Raw genomic sequence first — 24,092 nt, 5'->3', positions numbered from 1 at the left:
CTCTAAATGTCGTTCTTTTTGTTGTCTTTTGGCATATTTATGACAATCAAAGGCCTTGACTGCTTCTGCGATTGTTTAACTGAACCTGTTATCTAATTTCAGTTTATAGCTAACTTTTAAAGACTTTCAGTTAGTTTTGTTAAAGGAAACAATAACGTGGTTTCCATTTTTTGCTTTCTTTGTCGTCAACAAGTAACTAAGTCTTATTAATGTCACAGCTTATAAATTTTCTGTTGCTCCACAAAGTATTTTTGCTGTTGTTTATGCTCTCTCAAATGTTTCAGAAATGCGTTTTCATAAGAATTTTGTGAGTTTTCGATAATTGTCAGAATTTGAGGTTTTCTGTTGTCTTTTTAACAAAGACCCTTTATCTAGAAGGGCCAGTTGAAATCAAAAGGGACCAAAGCTAACCTTTTCGACCGCTGCGTTGATTTAAAAATTTTTATGGATTTTGATGTATTGTAGATATAGTGGCTTCAATACTGTGGCTTTGATGACTTGTTTGTGAAATTTTGAGTTCTATTCGTAATTTTTGTCTTATGTCGTCCTAATATTTGCTCTCAAGGATAACAAGCACAGCTGGATTCCTAAGCAGTTGCCTATTAAACTGTTTTTGTTTTAAGTTGAAAGCTTATGGTTTGTTTAAAGTTTTTGAAAATGTTTCTTTTAAAAAAATCAGTGAATTTTTGACCTTTGTCACATTTATATTATCCCCTTTTATTTTGTAGCCTGGCCTCTGTAATGGCAGGTTGCATCCTCATTCAAGTAGACCAAGATCCAATTTTTATTACAGTTTTGTTTTAAAATAATGGTTTCTTGGCTTTGGTATTACGCATTTTTATAAGAAAAGTGCGATTTTTAAATACCTGCTCAATCTGAGTTTTTCGTTTCTTTTCCACATTATCACACTAATGGGGTGGCCTAATTGGCGTTGAAAAATTTTGAAAATTAACGGTGTTTGATATTCTTCACGAATAGCTGGTGGTTTTCAACGGTTGCTGCACCGTGTTATTTTTAAATTTAGCTGTTTTTTGTTTCTTTTTTGCTGTTATTTTGGCAGTCTTCCGACATATTACGGATAAAGACAAGCCTAAATTGCCACCTAAGGCGTATGAATCAACCTAACGAGCCTAGTTGATACGAAGTCGTTTCATTCAATTGGAAATTGGTTGCTTTCAAAATGAAAAACGTATTTTCGAACTTTGTTCTTTTTGCGCTTCTTTGTTGGCCTGTCTCCGAGTCGAATTATTGAGAGGTCTTATATCTTATCCAATGAACATCTAAAGAAGTACAGGTTGATTTGTTTAGATCGCATTCTATCGAATACCTTTTCAGTTTGTTATTTACTGTTTTCTAAATATAGTCATCGAGTTTTGGTCGAACTTAATGATTGCTGTGCTATTTTTTTTGTTTTGTACTCTTAACTTGTCCAATACTCTCATTGATGACAAGTGTCATCGGCTCTCTAGTCCAGCTTTATTTCTTCACTTTTTTCTCTTCCTCATTTGGCAGAATTTTAAGTTAAAACGTGGATTAGCGGCGTTGGAACATCATGTGCAAACGCACATTACTGAGCGTCCTTGTCAGAATAGAAAGGGAGATACCATAAATTATAAAAATCTTCATAAACGCAAAACCCTCAAATGATGACTCAGAGAAATTATGCTTATTAGTCTTCTGTGTTGCCATAAATTTTTTTGTTGGCTTAAACTGCTATGGTGTAAACCATATTATGAATCGAAAAATTTGGCTGTGTCTCAATGTCTCAATTTCCATTCAGTGAAAGGTGTGAAATAAAACAACTCAACCAAATGATATTATAAACATATTCACCTTGTTCTCCTCTCATTTTTGCTCTAACTTTTTCTTAACTCAGTTTATTTGGGTTTTTTCCTCAGAATTGCGCAGTTTCCCCTATTTTTGGAAGGTAGGTTCCCCAGTTTTCATCAATCCAATTGGCTAATTTCTTCACTTTAATTTAGACCAAATGAGTTTGTGTATTCCCTAGTCGACAATAATTTTGTAATTCACATTTTTTGCATTTTTTCCAGTATTTGGGTAGTTGTTTGTTCTCTTTTCAAGTTATCACATCAAAGATAGTTCCAACTGGCATTGAAGAAATGCGCAAAAGATCTTGTTTAAAGCCCATCCGTGCTCTCCCAATTTTTATTAGGATTTTTTTATTTCTGCCTCTAAATGTCGTTCTTTTTGTTGTCTTTTGGCATATTTATGACAATCAAAGGCCTTGACTGCTTCTGGGATTGTTTAACCGAACCTGTTATCTGATTTCAGTTTATAGCTAACTTTTAAAGACTTTCAGTTAGTTTTTTAAAGGCAACAATAACGTGGTTCCCATTTTTTGTTTTCTTTGTCGTCATCAAGTAACTAAGTCTTATTAATGTCATAGCATATCAATTTTCTGTTGCTCCAAAAAGTATGTTTGCTGTTGTTTATGCTCTGTCAAATGTCTCAGAAATGCGTTTTCAAAGAAATTTTGTGAGTTTTCGATAATTGTCAGAATTTGAGGTTTTCTGTTGTCTTTTTAACAAAGACCCTTTATCTAGAAGGTCCAGTTAAAATCAAAAGAGACCAAAGCTAACCATTTCGACCGCTTTCGTTGATTTAAAAATTTTTATGGTTTTTGATGTATTGTAGATATAGTGGCTTCAATACTGTGGCTTTGATGCCTTGTTTGTGAAATTTTGAGTTCTATTCGTAATTGTTGTCTTACGTCGTCCTAATATTTGCTCTCAAGGATAACAAGCACAGCTGGATTCCTAAGCAGTTGCCTATTAAACTGTTTTTGTTTTAAGTTGAAAGCTTATGGTTTGTTTAAAGTTTTTGAAAATGTTTCTTTTAAAAAAATCCGTGAATTTTTGACCTTTGTCACACTTAAATTATCCCCTTTTGTATTGTAGCGTGGCCTCTGTAATGGCAGGTTGCATCCTCATTCAAGTAAACCAAGGTCCAATTTTTTTAACAGTTTTGTTTTAAAATAATGGTTTCTTGGCTTTGGTATTACGCATTTTTATAAGAAAAGGGCGATTTTTAAATACCTGCTCAATCTGAGTTTTTCGTTTCTTTTCCACATTAGCACACTAATGGGGTGGCCTAATTGGCGTTGAAAAATTTTTAAAATTAACGGAGTTTGATATTCTTCACGATAGCTGGTGGTTTTTAACGGTTGCTGCACCGTGTTTTTTTTAAATGCAATTGTTTTTGTTTTTTTTTGCTGTTAGTTTGGCAGTCGTCCGACATATTAAGGATAAAGACAAGCGTAAATTGCTGCCTAAGGCGTATGAATCAACCTAACGAGCCTAGTTGATACGAAGTCGTTTCAATCAATTGGAAATTGGTTGTTTTCAAAATGAGAAACATATTTTGGAACTTTGTTCTTTTTGCGCTTCTTTGTTGGCCTGTCTCCGAGTCGAATTATTGAGAGGTCTTATATCTTATCCAATGAACATCTATGGTAGTACAGGTTGATTTGTTTAGATCGCATTTTATCGAATTCCTTTTTAGTTTGTTATTTACTGTTTTCTAAATATAGTCATCGAGTTTTGGTCGAACTTAATGATTGCTGTGCTATTTTTTTGTTTTGTACTCTTAACTTGTCCAATACTCTCATTGATGACAAGTGTCATCGGCTCTCTAGTCCAGCTTTATTTCTTCACTTTTTTCTCTTCCTCATTTGGCAGAATTTTAAGTTAAAACGTGGATTAGCGGCGTTGGAACATCATGTGCAAACGCACATTACTGAGCGTCCTTGTCAGAATAGAAAGGGAGATACCATAAACTATAAAAATCTTCATAAATGTAAAACCTACAAACGATGACTCAGAAAAATTATGCTTATTAGTCTTCTGTGTTGCCATAATTTTTTTGTTGGCTTAAACTGCTAGGGTGTAAACTATATTATCAATCGAAAAATTTGGCTGTGTCTCAATGTCTCAGTTTCCATTCATTGAGAGGTGTGAAATAAAACAACTCAACCAGTTGATATTATCAACATATTCACCTTGCTCTCATTTTTGCACTAACTTTTTCTTAACTCAGTTTATTCGGGTTATTTCCTCAGAATTGCGCAGTGTCCCGTATTTTTGGAAGGTAGGTTCCCCAGTTTTCATCAATCCAATTGGCTAATTTCTTCACTTTAATTTAGACCAAATGAGTTTGTGTATTCCCTGGTCGAAACATGGAATTAATAAGAGACCGTCCTCGACAGATTTATGGTATGAAAAGATTATCCTCGACAGATATTGGGTATGAGATTTGGCTGAACAACAAATTTGTTCGGGAATTTGGCTGGACAATAAAAACATGTCCTGTAATTACAATCGCGAACGTTATAATGACTGGTTTTCAATCCTTCAAAGTTAAGGACTTGTAGCTCAATTGGTTAAGCATTGGGTAAGGTTGGAGATGGTCACGAGATCGAACTCAGATGTGGTCGGAATTTTTTAGTTTGCCTCATTTTTGCATATGAAAAGAATTTGGCTGGACTTTTGGAAAGAATTAGCCTCGAGTTTAACTAGGGTCTTCGACCGTGTAATTTAATTTAATATTTACCCCCACCTGGAGTTTATAGGTTTTTTTTCATAAATTCCAGGTCTCGACTAGAGTTATCTCACTGTTTGGACTCAATTTAATCGCTTTCGTTGTCTTAAAAATTTTTATGGTTTTTGATGTATTATAGATATAGTGGCTTCAACACCGCGGCTTTGATACATTATTTGTGAAATTTTGAGTTATATCCGTAATTGTTGTTTTATGTCGTTCTGATATTGGCTCTCAATTATAACAAGCACAGCTGGATTCCTAAGCAGTTGCCTATTAAACTGTTTTTATTTTAAGTTGAAAGCTTATGGTTTGTTTGAAGTTTTTGAAAATATTTCTTATAAAAAAATCAGTGAATTTTTGACCTTTGTCACGTTTATATTATCCCCTTTAATTTTGTAACCTGGCCTCTGTAATGGCAGGTTGCATCCTCATTCAAGTAGACCAAGATCCAATTTTTATAACAGTTTTGTTTTAAAATAATGGTTTCTTGGCTTTGGTATTACGCATTTTTATAAGCAAGGCGTCAATTTTAGATACCTGCTCAATCTGAGTTTTTCGTTTCTTTTCCACAATATCACACCAATTGGTTGGCCCAATTGGCGTTGAAATATTTTTAAAATTAACCGTGTTTGATATTCTTCACGAATAGCTGGTGGTTTTCAACGGTTGCTGCGCCGTGTTCTTTTTAAATTCAATTGTTTTTGTTTCTTTTTTGCTGTTAGTTCGGCAGTTGTCCGACATATTAAGGATAAAGACAAGCGTAAATTGCTGCCTAAGTCGTATGAATCAACCTAACGAGCCGAGCTGATACGAATTCGTTTCAATCAATTGGAAATTGGTTGTTTTCACAACCAGAAACGTATTTTTGAAATTTGTTCTTTTTGCGCTTGCTTGTTGGCCTGTCTCCCTGTCGAATTATTGAGAGGTCTTATATCTTATCCAATGAACATCTAATGAAGTAAAGGTTGATTTGTTCAGATAGTGTTCTATCGAATTCCTTTTCAATTTGTTATTTTCTTTTTTCTACATATAGTCATCGACTTTTGGTCGATTTTAATGTTTTCTGAACTCTTGTTTTGTTTTGTACTCTTGACCTCTCGAATACTCTCATTGATGACAAGTGTCATCGGCTCTCTAATCCAGCTTTATTTCTTCACTTTTTCTTTCTCTTCCTCATTTGGTAGCATTTTAAATCAAAACTTGCATGGGCGGCGTCTGAACATCATATGCAAACGCAAATTACTGAGCTTCCTCGACAGAATAGAAAGGGAGATACTATAATATATAAAACTCTTCGTAAACGTAAAACCGACAAATGATGACTCAGAGAATTTTTGCTTAATAGTCTTCTGTGTTGCCATAAATTTTTGTTGGCCTAAACTGCTATGGTGTAAGTTATATTATGAATCGAAGGATTTCGTTGTGTCTCATTGTCTCAAATTCCATTCAATGAAAGGTGTGAAATAAAACAACTCAACCAGTTGATATTATCAAAATATTCACCTTGTTCTCCTCTCGATTTTGCTCTACCCTTTTCTTAACTCAGTTTAATTGGGTTATTTCTTCAGAATTGCGCAGTTTCCCCCCATTTTTGAAAGGTAGGTTCCCCAGTTTTCATCAATCCACTTGGCTAATTTTTTTACTTTAATTTATTCCCAATGAGTTTGTTTATTCCCTAGTCAAGACATGGAATTAGTAAAAGACCGTCCTCGACAGATTTAAGGTATGAAAAGATTATCCTCGACAGATATTGGGTATGAAAAGAATTTGTCTGGACCTAATGTGATGTCCTTGACTTTGAATGGAACTAAAACAACTGTCCTAGAATTTGGCTGTTACTAAAGCATACGTCTTGAAAATTGGCTGAACATTAAATGTGTTCGGGAGTTTGGCTGGACAATAAAGGCGTTCTGGAATTTGACTGCACAATAAAAACATATCCTGGAATTACGTTCGCGAACGTTATAACGACTTGTTTTAATTTCCTTCAAAGTTGAGGACATGTAACGCAATTGGTTAAGCATTGGGTGAAATTGGAGATGGTCACGAGTTCGAACTCAGATGTTCAGATGTCGGAATTTTTTAGTTTGCCTGATTTTTGCAAATGAATAGAATTTGGCTGGATTTATGGAAAGAATTAGCCTCGAGTTTAATTAAGGTCCTCGACCGTGTAATTTAATTCAATTTTAACCACCACCTGGAGTTAATAGGTCTTCTCATAAATTCCAGTTTTTTAAAAGAAACATTATAGTGATTCCCTATTTTTTGTTTTCTTTGTCGTCAACAAGTAACTAAGTCTTATTAATGTCAGAGCTTATCAATTATCTGTTGCTCTAAAAACTATTTTTGCTGCTGGTTATGTTCTGTCAAATGTCTCAGAAATGCGTTTTCATAGGAACTTTGTGATTTCTTGATAATTTTGAGAATTAGAGGTTTTTCTGTCGTCGTTTTCACAAAGACCCTTTATCTAGAAGGTTCAGTTGAAATCAAAAAAGACCAACGCAAACTATTTAATCGCTTTAGTTGGTTTACAAATTTTTATGGTTTTTGATGTATTCTAGATATAGTGGCTTCAACACTGTGGCTTTGATGCATTGTTTGTGAAATTTTGAGTTCTATCCGTAATTGTTGTTTTATGTCGTCCTAATATTGGCTCTCAATGATAACAAGCACAACTGGATTCCTGAACAACTGCCAATTAAACTGTTTTTGTTTTAAGTTGAAAGCTTATGGTTTGTTCGAAGTTTTTGAAAATATTTCTATTAAAAAAATCAGTGGATTTTTGACCTTTGTCACGTTTATATTACTCCCTTCAATTTTGTAGCCTAGCCTCTGTAATGGCAGGTTGCATCCTCATTCTAGTAGACCAAGATCCATTTTTTATAACAGTTTTGTTTTAAAATAATGGTTTCTTGGCTTTGGTTTTACGCATTTTTATAAGAAAGGCGTTATTTTTAAATACCTGCTCAATCTGAGTTTTTCGTTTGTTTTCCACTTTATCACACTAATTGGGCGGCCCAATTGGCGTTGAAAATTTTTTAAAATTAAAGGTGTTTAACATTCTTTGCGAACAGCTTGTGGTTTTCAATGGTTGCTGCACCGTGTTTTTTTTAAATTCAATTGTTTTTTGTTTCTTTTTTGCTGTTAGTTTTGCAGTCGTCCGACATATTACGGATAAAGACAAGCCTAAATTGCTGCCTAAGGCCTATGAATCAACCTAATGAGCCGAGTTGATATGAAGTCATTTCAATCAATTGGAATTTGGTTGTTTCCAAAACTACAAACGTATTTTTGAACTTTGTTCTTTGTGCGCTTCTATGTTGGCCTGTCTCCGAGTCGAATTATTGAGAGGTCTTATATCTTATCCAGTGAACATCTAATGAAATACAGGTTGATTACTGAGCGTCCTTGTCAGAATAGAAAGGAAGATACCATAAATTATAAAACTCTCCGTTAACGTAAAACCCACAAATGATGACTCAGTGAAATTATGCTTAATAGTCTTCTGTGTTGCCATGAAATTTTTTGTTGACCTAAACTGCTATGGTGTAAACTATATTATAAACCGCGCAGTTTCCACTGTTTCTGGAAGGTAGGTTCCCCAGTTTTCATTAATCCACTTGACTATTTTTTTTTAATTTAATTTATTCCCAATGAGTTTGTTTATTCCCTATTCAAGACATGGAATTGGTAAAAGACCGTCCTCGACAGATTTAAGGTATGAAAAGATTATCCTCGACAGTTATTGGGTATGAAAAGAATTTGTCTGGACCTAATGTGATGTCCTTGACTTTGGCTGGAACTAAAACAACTGTCCTAGAATTTGGCTGTTAGTAAAACATACGTCCATTTGCAAACGCACATTACTGAGCGTCTTTGTCACACTAATGAATTGGATTCTTCTTTTTATGGAAAAATTACCGTTTTCGAACGTTTGCTTTTATTGTTTGCTTTTTGCAAATGACAATAATTACCGCGTTTTTAAGGATGCAACACGTTTTGTACTTTTGATTTTAGGACAAAGTTATTTTCTTGATTATTTCTAGATATGACCATTTTTGAACGTTTGCCTCTTGGAAATAACCATATTCAATAGTCTTTTATGTAATGATCGTTTTTCACCCGAATCCTGTTCTTCTGAGCAGCCGTATTTAAAAGCCTCTACTTTATTTTTAAACATACTGCAAATGCAAGTTGTGTAACAGCTCGGTAGCGCATGCAAATTTTCAGTCAGCAGATGGAAATTTTGTCTTCTATGAAGCAATCACGGATCTGTAGTAGGATTTTACTTTTTATAAATTTGCTTTGATTGATGGAAAGGATTTTGATTTCTATGAAAATTCATTGATCCATCATCGTACATGTTAATCCATAAATGGAAAGGATACCTCAGGCCAGGCTGGGTTTTTTAAAGCTGAGCATTTTGGACAGCCGAGTTATATTGAGAAGGTGATCATAGATTTTGTTCGACAAAATTCACCCAGTAAATGCATTTCAGTTTCAATTTTCCGCTTTATTCAGTTTTCAAAACTTTTTCTAAGAGCTGTTTCGATTAAAAAAGATCTTTTCAGAAAAACAGGTAAAAACGCTCATTTTTTTGGCGAAATTTTCAACATTAGTTTGTTAGTTTGTTACACACTGATAATGTAATGAACAAAGAGAAAAGGCAGAGTGGAAAAAATAGAGTGATTATTTTTCAGTGGTTCTGTGGTTTGTTTCAGTGATTCAGTGAATCTTATTAAGTTTGTTTTTTATGTTACACACTGATAAAGGAATGAATAAAGTGGAAACACAGAATGGAAAACAAAATAGAGTGATTATTTTTCAGTGATTCAATGATTCTTGATTATTTGTTTGTTTGTATGTTACACACTGATAAAAGAATGCAGAGAAAAAACAGAGTGGAAAAAAATAGATTGATTGTTTTTCAGTGGTTCCGTGGATTGCTTCAGTGATTCAGTAATTCTTATTTTCACAATGGTACCAAAAAGCTACGTACAAATTTATTCTCTAATAACGGGTCAATACACCTTTAGCATTTTTAACGTCTAGTAGATACAGGTTTCATACAAGTTTCTCACGACGTCTGCATCAACTTCATTCCAAATTTTATACATTTTTTCTTCTAAATTTTCCCAAAAAACTGTCTGTTTTTGTAATCGCTGCTTCACAATCGCCCACAAATTTTTAATAGGATTCAGATCTGGACTGTATGCTGGCCATTGCAGCACTTTTCACTCGTTTCCTTGAAAAAATTTGCCAATAATCTTCGATTTATGCACAGGAGCATTATCTTGCAGAAAAACAATGTCCAGGAAATGCATTTTTTCTTCCGAATTTTTCAAAAATTCCAAATAACCTAGAGCGTTCAGCTTGTTTGGACACTTAAAAAGCAATTTCTGTCCATCTGATTGTATTACATCCCAACACATTATTGATCGTTTGTCCGAACTCAAATTTTTTGTGTTTTTTTTCCAAGAAATTTCGTTCCATTTCTTCAAAAAAACACTGACAATTCCGTCAATGGAGATGCGCATCTTAGTTTCATTAGTAAAAACAGCAATCAAGCAGAAAGAGAAAGGCTTCCTGAGCATAGTGAAACCAATTTGAAGAAAAACACTTGCTTTTCTTCTTCAAATTGACTTTTTTGCAACATTTCTTGAAAAAACGCCATATTTTTTGAGAATTCATCGTTCAGTGATTCTTAATTATTATTTTGTTTGTATGTTACACACTGATAAAGGAATGAGTAAAGTGAAAAAGTAGAATGCAAAACAAATAGAGTGATTATTTTTCAGTGATTCAGTGATTCTTAATTATTAGTTTGTTTGTATGTTACACACTGATAAAGGAATGAATAAAGTGAAAAAGCAGAATGGAAAACAAATAGAGTGATCATTTTTCAGTGATTTTTAATTAATATTTTGTTTGTATGTTACACCCTGATAAAGGAATGAACAAGGTGAAATAACATATTGGAAAACAAATAGAGTGATATGTTTTCAGTGGCTGTGTGGTTGGATCTCTGGAGAGTGGAGTGTTGGCTGTGCACAGTGAACACAGAGAGAATGCTGGACTTTATTCCCAAGTGTGGTACTCTGAACTTGGTTAGCAAATGCTGACGAAATAACAAATATGACTGTGCATGATTGAGAAGAATTGTATTTTGGACTGTTCTGAGTATTTTCAGAGAGCCGGTCTTTTTACTATGATTTTTTGTCTGAACAGTGCAAAAAGTGACATGATCATAATCTGTTCATAGTAAAAAACAGACTGAGAAATACTATGATTCAGCGCTGATTTACAATGTTACTAGGATCGGGGCTAGCTATGTTGAATTTGCACTGAGCAAAATTTCATGGAGGCATTATATGTTGAATTTTTGCACTCTTTCACACTAAATTGTGCTGCACTTATTATAATGCAATAAGTTGGTGCTCTAATCAGACAGCGCAGACTCTTAAGGCAGATCCCATTTGGGTTCATATACAGCCTTGAGGTGTACATGGCCTGAATTACTTATTTCTTCTGCGCGCGAAGTAGAGTTACCTAACTCTGGCTAACTAACCGGCTCAGGAAAACACTGAAGATAAACTTCAATTATTACGGTGGTATGAATATTCTCACCACCGTAATAATTGAAGTGAAAGAGTGTCATGCTCTATGTAAAAGAGAAATAGTCTTTCAGTTCATGATTGATGGAGAACACACACAATGAATTTTCATCTGCTACACTCTGAACGAGACTCTGATCAGCCTATTCACAGCGTACGTTTACCCTGATCAGACCGTGCAGACTGTGGATGGGGCCCTGATCAGACTCTTTTGGCTGTAGAGTTCTTGTCAGCCTCTGTGGGAATTTCGCGGTTCACAGTGCGCGACCCAGAACCGGCTCGGCTCGCGCGCCTCAAACTGAATCTGTGAATTACGCTGCTGTGTTTTCGCCCAGGGTCATCGTAAAATATAGCATATAGCTGAAGAGATCAAATTTGAGTATTTGTTGAATTCGTCGCGTTCGCGTTGATTCGTACCACCTAATAGGACAAATACCTATTACTTAATTTTTCTATCATTCTCAAGAATGGATATATTTTTTTTAGCTGTTACTCTATATCTAAGAATTATTCGGGGCATTAGTTAAAGTATTTCACCTGATTCTAGAATTCAACAAGGAGGCTCGATAATTTGCGTTTGCACATAATGTTCCGACCCCACCTATCCACAATTTCGGCTTAATTGTCTACAAAATGAGGAAGAGACATAAAACTTTTATTTCAAAAAATCTCACACACTGATCAAAAATAATTGGTCTAGGAATAAAAAAAATTGTTTCAAACTCAAATCACTTACATAGGCAAATAATGCACCATCAGTGGGCCCATGACATTGCCATTAATAAAGACAGCAAGAAAGACAAAAAAATCAAATAGCAACAACAAACATTTACATAAAAACCTCAATGTCCGTTTTCTTTTAAAAAATTACAATATAACAAAGTCAAAATAGGGTCACATAAAAACCTAAAAAGACAAATAAAAAATGCCCTTCATTAGATAAAACGTGGGACCAGTCCCTGATGGGAATCAGTAACAAGCAGACAAAAAGGATCAAAAACGACAAAAATAAAAAAAAATACGTTTATGTTTTTTTGAAAACAAACAATTGTAAATAATGAAAGCCATTAGATATCAACTGAAAGAATGTTCTTTCGTACCTCAATACGAAAACATTTAGATCCGTCTTTATTCAGAATATCCAGATTAGGTCTACAAAAACAAACGCTCAATTCAGACGAGAAATACAAAAATTCCACTACATTTTCCAAAAGAACCGTGTCGAGGCCGTTTAAACCGTAATATTTTCCATTAAACTAAGATATATAGTGAGCTGCGCACCAATTGAAACCCAATTACGAGATATGTGACCTCTGAAAAAAGACCCTAGATAACCAGTATTTTCGTATTTACAGCAACTTTTGTATTTTTGAAAGCCAATTAGTTTCAAGGTCATAAAACATTAGCCATTAACTGCAATCTTAACACAGCTTCATTCGTTTCTCAACAAAATATCATTGAGAGCCATTCTACTCTTATTCAGAAGTTGTTGTACGTTTGTAAAACAATTTACAAATACACAAAAAAATTAAGTAATTTTTTTGCGAAAAAGTGTGTCGAAGCTGTTAGAACAATAAACAATGCACTAAAAACATTAGAAAGGTTCAATTGTGCCTTTTTTGAACACCAGAAAAGTGATTTGTGATTTTCAATCTGTAGTCAATGATACTAGGTACCAGGTAGACCAAAAAGAACAATAAAATGCAAATAAAAAAATAAATCTAACATTTGATTCAGAATTCATGAAAAACTCCTGCTTCCAACTGAAATTAGTAAAACAGTTATTTTACTTTTTTTTTACCGAAGAGTGTTGTTAAAACCAGCAATTTTTCACAAATTATCATTTCAAAGTGAAATGAACATTTTGCGAAAAAGCGATATCGAAGCGTTAAAGCAATAAGCAATGCACTAAAAACATTCGTTGATAATGTGACGAAGACAAAGAACCTGAAATACTGGAAGATTTCCAGGAATCAAAAATTGTCTGTAAAAATTTGTAGTGTCAAAGCAGAAAACCTATTACCTAACACGTAAAACTGTAAAAAAAATAATTCTTTCGTTCCATTTATGATGAAAAAAGTCTAAATGTTGAAAAATTTAGCAACAATTTGAGCCAAAAATTGGATCAAAGTGTTCAACAAAAATCATTTCTTTTTAGAGGTATTTCCAAAATTGCTTTTTTAAACAAAACTTGACATTTTTTGACAAATTTCGAATCAGATTTTTCTTACTGGGAGACTACACGATCAATATCCCAACGAAGTCGCTACGTATCTTTTAAACTTCAGGTTGTCCAACTTATTATAGTTTTGTTATTAACACTAAAAACTATTAATTTTAAACCGCTCTGCGAGTAGTCCAAATTTAGCCGAAGATTTCGTTTTCGTATTCAAATTACAACTACTTTAAAAACCTCAGTACTGGAAACCTAGAAACAGAAAAACACTTCTTAAAAATTACAAAGCAAAATTTCCTCATCAAAACACTAGACTTTTGATCTTTGTTATGAATGAGCTAAGAAAAAAACAGGTAATCATTTTGATGGATGAACATTACTAATTATCAAAATTTTATCATAGTTTTTTTTCCATTTATACCATTTTCCGTCAATCGCGTAGAAATGAAAAATGAGACAGACATACGGGAATGATATGCATTAAAAAGTAAAAACAAAAAGATCAACTAAAGTAGTGAAACATATTGGAAAACGATATATAAATGCGAAGAGATCAAGTAGACTCTTCTCTTAGTGGAAACTGCAAATTGACCAAAAAAGGGACTGTTGTTTCGAAGGTTAATTTATAATTCAAATTATTAATTGTTCTTGAACGAAGTTCTTAGCAGTTGTTGTAAATGTTTTGGTGTTTTGATGACGTGTTGAATTAAAAAGTGTATGATGGCTCAGCTCAGTGCGCAGTGCAATTGGTTAGGGATCGCGAGGTCAATGGTTCGAAGCCCGGCATAGGCAAAAAAATTTTTCTACCCGCCTGTCGTTCGAGAGCAAATCTTCCGGCATTAGTCGGTTTATGTTCGTCTATAGTTGACCTGACCGTCTTGAGTAACAAAGAAGATCAATTAACATTAGTACTAGAAGAAAAGCCATAAATAAGAACATAATATCAGCCAAAATGGCTTTTTATATACTTATTGCAAAAAGAAATACTCAGCAAACACAGATAAAGGCGAATTATGTGTCGAAACATGTTGCTAATTAGCGAAAAACTGAATAAGTGAGAATACAGCAAAATCATAATAAGATAAGTTCCGCAAATATTCAAAACATCTTTTGGCATTCCGTGATGATTTAAGGGAAAAGGAATAATTACATAATTTAATTGATTCGGGAACAATCAATTAGAGAACCACAATTAAAAACTTGACAAAAACTTTTAATTCAATAAACTAATTGAATTTAAAAAAACTAAAACGCGGACAGACAATAGAGGAAAATAGGTGACAAGAGTTGGTTTTACGTTGAAAGATAAAAAATTATGAAAGTATAGATTAATCATCTATATTTATGTCTCGTACAAATGCTACTTTGTGATTTATAGAATATAAATGTATTTAAGCTTGAAAATTTTATTTAAAAGTTGGCAATATATTTTTATTAACGAAAAAGTTGTAGTAATAGAACTTTCATTCAAGAGAAAATTTTAGTCATAGAATTTTCATTTAAGACAGAATCCTGAATTTGCCATCATTTTATATTTTTCTAAGGTGGAGTCACCGAGAAAGTCTCGCATTATGACTTTAGCGGAGTTATGACGCCCTGGCAGAAACACTGTATCACGTTAATGTTAACCTATACTGTTACCACCACATCTATAATAGACAGTAAAAAAAATTCGAACAATTTCCTCCCCTTTCTGTCGTGAATATTCCAAATGCGAACAAACTAATCCGTCCTTTTGAACTGATAATTGTTTGTATAGCCCAATAAGAGGTGAGGCTATTCAATTAAGTTCGAGCATCATTTCATGTCTGTTCGCCCAGCTTCATTGTGGGTGCATTGCATGCACCCTGCACCACGCCCCCCCCCCCCCCCCCCCGAGATTCTGTTAATGTTGCACGCATGCTGTATTAACAGAATGATTTACTATACTGGCACGTTTATTAATAGTGCTGGCACGTTTGTTAATTGTTAATGACCTTTGTTGTGCGTCAGATTGGAGAGCATAACGTCTTGGAGGGAAGGGGGCGGAAAAGACAAGTTTTTGAAAACTATTATAAGGGCGTAAAAACATTAATTATTAATGGTCAAACTCTGTATAATTGTAAAAAAAATCAGTTCTTTTTCAATTAATTTTGATCGTTTTAGCCAAGGACGCACAAGACCACACTGATGCTCTGACAAGTGGCAGCTGTGCTTTAGTCCACTCATCCGCATCAGTCAGGAGATTCAAACAAGGTATGCTCATTATCAAAATTATCTAAAAAATCTTTAAGAAATTATCGAGAGAAAACAGCAGAAAAATCAAAAATAGATCGCAAAAATTGAAGTCGAGTAGAACTCGATGAAAACCATACAGTTTGGTTTTTGATAGAGAAACAGAACGTGCGGCGAATGAAAAAATTCAACAAACCTCGTGACTTTCATAAAATCGCAGAAATGCTGAGATTGCACTTTGATGCCTCTTTAAATTTTTTTTACTTTATTTAAATGGAACGTGGCTTAAAGTGCTATGAAAGAGCCATGTTGGAGGCAAAAAAGATATTAGCTTTATCTCAGGGAACATGGAGCTTTTCTTTACCCAAGTTTTGTCACGCTGTTTGTAAGGTCGGACTTTTGCTTGATTTTATATGTCACGCACAACTTTTGCTCGACCATAGATATTTTGCTCGACCAAACTCTGTTCGATAAAGAACTTATGAAAAATAGGGTTGTGATATATCGAGAAGTAGCGAACTTAGCAACTTAAGTTAAAACTTCGATATATAAAGAAAACTTTCTTACCTGATGTTTGGTGAAGTGAAATTGAATAATGGCTTCTAATTTGAACCGAATTGTCGATTCAAATTTGTTCATACCACAAGTTTATCAATGTACATAAACCATAAATTTGTGAGATAGATTCGACCTTCCCACCACCAAACTCGATCAGTAACCAACTCTCCGACCCTCCCAGTAGATAGCAATGACATGTTCTCAGGTAGGGAGAACAATGTGTTAAGTGCAAAAAACTGCACTAGTACTTGCCATATACGGCAAGGGGAAAAACTTGTTCACAACTAAGGTGTAAATTAACACATATCAGTTTATCTATATCTAGACGGATCTGTAAATTTTCATACTGATACGGATTATAAATACCTGTGAAATTTTGTACATTTAGGCCATTTTGAATTCAATTATTAAAATATTAAATTTCTTGTTACTCGTGCTCGAGACCACGACGATGGTGTCCAGACCACCAAGCGACCGACAAACCTTGGATCTGCAGAATGCTCAATCCTGTACTGCGTGGATCATGTCTTTTGTGGCAAAATGTCGCGCAGAGAAGAAAGAAGATAAAGTCAACAACGACGGTACGGTAGTGGACCTACAGGTAACAAATCTTTTTCTTAGTATATGCGGCCAGAAGGCACTTCTTAAACTTAGGAGCCTTGTGATCCCTAAAAAATTGTTAGACACTTCCTTTAAAGAGATCAGACTAGCTATTCAAAACCATATTTAAGGAGAGAGTAGTAACGAAAGAAAGTGCTAAATTTGTGTCCGTTGTCCAAGGCGTTGGAGAATCTGACGACGATTTTCTAGCGCGCCTCAGAGAAGAAGCACGTTATTGTGACTTCGAAAAACGAAAAAACAGTAACCAATCCTGAGGAAGAGTTGGTGAAAATAAAATTTATCTCAGGTTTGAGAGACCCTGAGGCCAAATTAAGACCATTAGACGGCAATAAAACTAAACCAACGATGTCTCTGTCTAAAATGACCGAAAGCTTACAGTTCAAAAGTCAAGCAACGGCTTTTGCGAGTTCCTCAACAGGTAATAGACCATTTGTAATAAAAGAAGAAGTGGGATACAACTTCAAAAAGACCTTCAGAAAACCTAGTGAAAAGTTCACTGGTAATAAAGGCAATGGTAACTTGTGTAATAGATGTGGAGGTAAGCCACACAGCAGCAAGCCGTGTCCGGCCTTGAACAAGAAATGTAACACCTTTGAAAAGGTGGGGCACTTTTCAAAAATGTGCAGAAGTGAAACCCAGCCTAAGTCAGGTAAGTCTGACCAGCACAACAACTTCTGCGAGGAAGAGGGTAAGTTACCTGGTCAAACATCATCCGAAATGGAGATGGGAATGTACTATACACGGGAAAACGTGTTTAAGATGTCGGTGACATGGGAGTACATTACAGTAAAAGACCGTAAAATAAAAATGCAAGTTGATACCTGTGCTGATAGCACCGTGATATCATCCTTAATCTGGACTGAGCTTGGTAAACCTCAGTTAAATGGGAAAGTCAGATGTCCTGAGGCCTATGATGGTCATCAACTGACGCTTCTGGGATCACTAACATGTGATGTTGAGTGGAACGGAAGCAAGTATAGGCAACAACAACTAGCAGTTGTGCAATCCGACAAAAAATTTGGGCTACTTGGGAGAGACATACTACCCCAAGAAGGCATCAATGCAGTGAGTGATGAAAGAATACCTGCAGTCAAAGGATACAAAGCGCATGTGAAACTCATACCGGGATCACAGCCAATGTTCTGCAAAGTAGAAAGATACCTCTACCTCTCCAAGTCAGGGTCAAAGAGAAGTTTGAGACAATGGTACAACAGGGCATCCTGGAGCCAGTACAACCTGGTGGGGTCCAAATACATCACCATTAGTGTGGAAGCGGAAGAAAAATGCAGCTCTGAGACTATGCGTGGACCTCAAAGTTCACATCAATGGCAAAGTTATGGACGAGGACTATCCAATCCCAGACATGGAGACCGTTTTTCATAATCTCCATGGGGCCTCTTACTTTGGAAAAATTGACTTATCAGATGCATTTTATCAAATTGAGCTGGACGAGGATGCAAAGGAAATATGCACAATCAACACATCGCAAGGATTGTTCAAGATGTGCAGCCTTCCTCAGGGCCTAAAGAACTCTTCATCAATCTTCCAGAATTGCATTGAGTCAACTCTCAAAGGAATCAAGGGTGTGGTCATATTCAAAGACGACATTCTGGTATATGGAACAACAAAAGATCAATACGAGAAACGAATGCTTGCAGTCAAGAGTCGGCTAAAAATTTCACCATCAATGGGAAGAAATGCAACTCAAAACCAGTTTCAAGCGTAAGTTTTCTTGGTTACTCTGTTTCCAAAGAAGGAATAGCACCCGATCCTAAACATGTTGAGAAAATCAAAAATGCAAAGCCGCCATCAAATATGAAACAACTCGAGTTTTTTGTCGGCTTAGCAAATTTTTATGGTCGAATGATACAGGATTTTGCAACCAAACAGCTACCCCTAAACGAAATTCGAAAAGAAGAATTCAGATGGGACAAGGAAGAGCAAAATGCTTTTGAAAACATCAAAAACGAGTTATGTGCTAACCCTCTTGTACAGCCCTACAGCTTGACGAAGGAAGCAACCGTGACAACAGACGCCTCAGAGAAAGCTATAGGCGGGTACTCTCACACGAGGGACATCCTGTGATCTACGTATCGAGGAAGTTGTCACAAGCCAAACAAAATTACTCCAATATTGAGCGAGAGGCACTTGCAATCGTCTTTGTGGTCACAAGATTAAAACAATTCCTACTCGGAAGAAAGTTCACTCTACAGACTGACCACAAACCTCTCAAATATCTCTTCGCCCCAGACGAAGAAATTCCGAAAACAGCATCAGCAAGAATTACAAGATGAGCGATAGCGCTGATGGGATTTGACTTCGAATTGAAGTATACAACCGGAGAACAGATCCCCCACGCTGATGCTCTGAGCAGACTAGACTTTGATGATGACGATGACAATGATCGAGTCTGCTTTGCTCTTGAAAATATATACTTCCTCCAATCCGACCTGGTGACACAGTCAGACATCAAAACTGAGCTGGGATTGAATCGACTCTTTCAAGATGTCATCAAACGAATAAAAAGCGGCATCTGGAAACAGTGCTCAGAAGCAGAGAAAGGATTTGAACAACAGAAAAACGCCTTGACCATTCACAATGGAATCATCTTTCGAGGAGTTGTGCCTTTCATTCCACCCGAAATAAGACCCATGGTGATGGCCAAAGCTCATGAGACTCACCCAGGCAAAAATGCAACTGAAACAGTAGTTCGAATGATGGCTTGGTGGCCCGGCATCAGTCAAGATGTTCTTCGATTTGTCAGTAAATGTAAGGAATGCCAAGAAAACAGGCCTAGCCTGGGGAAAACAGTATCTACTTGGCCGGGAGCTGAAGTTTGGGAAAGACTCCACATAGACTGGGGCTGCGTTAAGGATCAAGGTAATATCTTAGTGATAGTAGACGCGGGATCAGGTTGGATAGAAGCCTTCCCTACGGGAAATAGAACCTCACAAACAGTGAAGGTGTACTTGAGTCAAATCTTTGCAAGATTTGGGATACCAAGAACATTAGTATCAGACATTGGTCCTGCGTTTGTGAGCAGTGACCTAGAGCAATGGTGTGAATCATTTGGGATTAAAAAGATAGAATCTCCCATCTACCATCCAAGAGCAAATAGGATTGCTGAACGAGCGGTCCAAACAGTGAAACGGGCTATTCAAGCCTGGAGTGCAAATCTGAATGCGTCATTTGGCGCTTTCTTACAGCGGGTTTTAATGACACATCGGAACACTTCCAAGACGCGGGGCAAAACTCCTGTAGAACTGCTACTGGGACGCAAAAGAAGACTTCCAGCAGTCACTGATTTTGATCTGTGTGAACGAGTCCTCTTCAAACCGACGAACAGTTCACCAACGGTTCCAGCTACTTTCATTATCCGTAAAGGAATGAACACTTCGTTCATCCAGCCGGAGAATTCAAACAAGACAGTTCTTGTTAGTGACAACCAAATTGCACGGTTGGAACCTGACGACATCAAGACTGAATCTACTGACTCACAGTCTGAGAGCAGTAGGGACGACATAGACGTGGCATCACCCAACTCTACTGAAGAAACCTCAGTAGTCGAAGGGGAACAACCTTCAGTGACCACGAGAACTTCAAGCAGAAATAAAAAACGGCCAGAAAGATTTGGAGAAGCTATTCCTACAAACTTGCTTAAAAAAGGAGGGAGGATGTAGCGAACTTTGCAACTTAAGTTAAAACTTCGATATATAAAGAAAACTTTCCTACCTGATGTTTGGTGAAGTGAAATTGAATAATGGCTTCTAATTTGAACCGAATCGTCGATTCAAATTTGTTCATAACACAAGTTTATCAATGTACATAAACCATAAATTTGTGAGATAGATTCGACCTTCCCACCACCAAACTCGATCAGTAACCAACTCTCCGAACCTCCCAGTAGATAGCAATGACATGTTCTCAGGTAGGGAGAACAATGTGTTAAGTGCAAAAAACTGCACTAGTACTTGCCATATACGGCAAGGGGAAAAACTTGTTCACAACTAAGGTGTAAATTAACACATATCAGTTTATCTATATCTAGACGGATCTGTAAATTTTCATACTGATACGGATTATAAATACCCGGGAAATTTTGTTCTTTTAGGCCATTTTGAATTCAATTATTAAAATAATAAAATTCTTGTTACTCGTGCTCGAGACCACGACAAGGGTCGAGTTATGGTCAAATCATGAGTTTAGAAAGAACTACCTGTGAATTTTTTGCTTTAAAATTTTTTTAGGGATATTCTTTCAGCCATTTTTACATCGAAGTCAGCAGGTTTGGTATTTACTTTTTGCTCCAATTCTGGAGAACACATAATCAAATAAAAAATTAGCTAGTTTCAGAACTTTGCGAAATTAACATAGTTTTGAATACAAACAACCGATAAAGACCATAAAACCTGCGCTATTATAGCCGTCAATTGTGAATATATATTATCATTAACTTACCATATGTAATTGAATCAAATAATAAACCAATTCAGCAATAAATGCGTCAACAGATTTAACATAAAATTGCTTTTTTAACAAATTTTTACGCGCCTTTCCTAGAATCGTTATAATAGATAGCCTTGTTGAAACATTTCTTGCGCTGATGTGTGAAAACAAGGGGCCGGCAAGTGCAGAATGTACGCTTAATGACAAAAATGAACTTTTGCAAATACTTTCGCTCAAACCTTGAGGATACAAGCAAACGGCACCAAAATTGCCTTTTAAAATTTTTTCTCAATCTTGGTCAATGCTTGCTCTGAAAAAGAGAGGAATAGAGAAATATCTTATAAACGCAATTTCACTCAGCGAAAGCTGAAACTTTGTTCCATTTTCACATTAAGAAAACGATGTTTATATAACCTGTCAAGCCTAACAGATTGATTGAGTAGTTATAACAATAACCAGATTGAATGCACAGGTTGCTTTATAAATAAATTTGATTCAAAAGTGTCAGTCTCTCAAATGCGCCAAAGGAAAAGCGAAGTCTTACTGATCATTCCATCTGAAAACATACATGAAATAAAGCTGAAATTTACGATTTTTGGCTATACAATAAAACGCACGCAACTAAATTGAAAAAAGTCTGGCATAAGTAATTCTTGGCCCCTGAAATCTTGAGAGACGGGGAATCTGTTCAATTGATAGATATAGGAGAGGTTAATAAGATTCTCATAGCGATTGAACAAAATCAAAGCGAAGTTTACGTTCGAAGAAAATATCATTCACATATGCAGCAGAGTTCATCATCTAAATCAACAGTGTTCTTTTTTCTGTTGAAATGAAGTCTGTCAACTAGTATAAACGTTGCAAGTCTTGGTAAATACCCTGACATTTTCCTTTCTTCTCAACGTACGCTCAAATCAATTGGTTCTTCTTGTTTTTGCTTTTCACAAAACACCTCAGATGATACGATGGTTCACTTTTCTGTTGCTCTGCTGATTGTAAAGCTGTATGTCTTGTTGTTTTTGGTGTACAAGTGTCAAAAATTTTATTCCAGTTGCAAGGTCTGCATGCAAAAGTGTTCCTCCACTTGTAGTTTTTTTCGACGTACGTTTTCTTTATCCAGCCTTTCAACAAAGCCTCTTATCTTGGCATAATTATCAAGGTGAAAATCTGTACCTCGTGGGTGGCGATGACCACTCGGAAACTGACCTGGGGGAAAAGGCGTCTAAAGCATGGTACTCTGAGATAAAAGACTACAAGTACCCCGATGACCCCACTGACAAATGGGACAAGTGCGTGGACTGGACTAAAGTCGGACACTTTACCCAGGTAGGCAACTGGATACTGCAGAGAAAAATAAGAGCACTTTTAATCAAAGAATATTTAATCAACTCTCGTTGTGCTATTAATATCTACATAACCTATCGATCTCATGACTTGTGCAAGCCCAACTAGTACTTTAAAATCTCTAAAGGGTCCTAACACAGTTCCGTCATTTGACTACAACTTGATGCCGCACTTGGTTACTTCTCGAAGTTTGATAGTTCCTCTATGTTGTTACCAACCATGTGTTAGTTTGTTGGTATCTACCATTGCAGAATTATAATTAATTCCACCCTAGTCTAGACTTGGAATTATTGAAACATCGTCCTCAACAGATTTAAGGCATGAAAAGACTGTCCTCGGTATATTTTTAGTATGAAAAAATTGCCTGGACTAAACGCGGTGTCCTCGAATTTGGCGGAACTAAATCAACCGCCCTCAAATTTTCTAGACAAAAAACGTGTCCTAGAATTTGGATGTGAAATAAACCGTGTCCTGGAACAACAAAAATTCTACGTTCAATTTTTTTGCTAACTATTGTTTAGAATATAGTCAGCTTGCCCTCCATTTAGACGAACCAACATTCTATCAAAAAGCTGCATATATTTTTTTAAATGACAATTTTTGTTATTTGGAGGAGGGAAAAGAGAATAACACTACGTTTTCGTCATGGCAAATGGAAAGAAGGCCAGTACAAATAAACTACCTAGTTTCATTGAATCAACTATTGTGGCAATACAGTCCAGCTGCACTAACTGCATTATCTTGGGACTCTCAAAGTCTTTTAGAAGTTTTCGAACTGTTTTTAAACTTGGCCTGCTCTGGTCCAATGCTATTTAGTCTTGCACCGGTGCTGCTTCAGTATGTACAGAAGCAAAATTTTTTTTCAACAGTTCCGAGGTTGCTACGAAAACAGACTTAACTTATGAACAGGATTACCTATGAAAACACCCTACTTAAACCAAAATGCCTATGAAAAGACTTTTACTCAACCCATGAAAAGAATTTGCCTGGAACTTAACAAGGATCCTCGACCGGTTAATTAGTAATTTAATTCAATATTTACACCTTCCAACTGGAATTGTAAGTTTTTTTGTAATTCCATGTCTAGACTAGACACCATTATAATAAACACTCAACTATGATAAATCCATCATAGTGGGCATAACATGCTTCCTAATATTATTTGTATAAAACCGTAATAAACAGCAAACATTTTATGGGGGGGGGCTATAATGAGACGACTCTTATTTTCACTAGTTGGTCATCCAATTTGAAACCAGTCCGTACATTGAATGGTGATTTTACCAGATAGTTAAACCTTCTTTGAATGTATTAAAGTTCAGTTGGATAGCATTTAAGTGAGATAGCAGAGACAAATACATTATTCTGAAATGTCAAAAAGACTTTCCAGAAGTAGATTATCGGCAAAATGGTAGTCCTGTCAGTTATCATGAAATAGCGTTTGCACATCAAGTTCCAAACTTCTCATCTGAAAACATTGCGCATTTGTCAATCAAATAGAGCACAAAACTTTTGAAGCAAATTAAAGATTAATTGGTTCTCTGACCTTGACAACCAAT

The 24,092-nt window shown here is 35.7% G+C and overlaps 1 protein-coding gene across 2 annotated transcripts in view; it reads left to right on the top strand.

The window, feature by feature from the left end:
* The window catches only part of LOC142335936 (uncharacterized), a 40,589-nt gene that overhangs the window by 9,775 nt on the left and 6,722 nt on the right, over positions 1–24,092 (top strand). For both annotated transcript variants that reach the window (XM_075384340.1, XM_075384339.1), the window contains exons 2-4: positions 10,567–10,667; positions 15,496–15,585; positions 22,349–22,515. In XM_075384340.1, coding sequence (XP_075240455.1) covers positions 10,567–10,667; positions 15,496–15,585; positions 22,349–22,515 — 358 coding nt within the window. The remainder of the gene's footprint in view (positions 1–10,566; positions 10,668–15,495; positions 15,586–22,348; positions 22,516–24,092) is intronic.

This window comes from Convolutriloba macropyga, chromosome 3 (genome assembly GCF_964194025.1).
Source record: "Convolutriloba macropyga chromosome 3, txConMacr16.3, whole genome shotgun sequence".
Lineage (NCBI taxonomy): Eukaryota > Metazoa > Xenacoelomorpha > Acoela > Convolutidae > Convolutriloba > Convolutriloba macropyga.
Note: the sequence above shows the minus strand (reverse complement) of the source record. Positions and strands in the feature narration are given on the sequence as shown.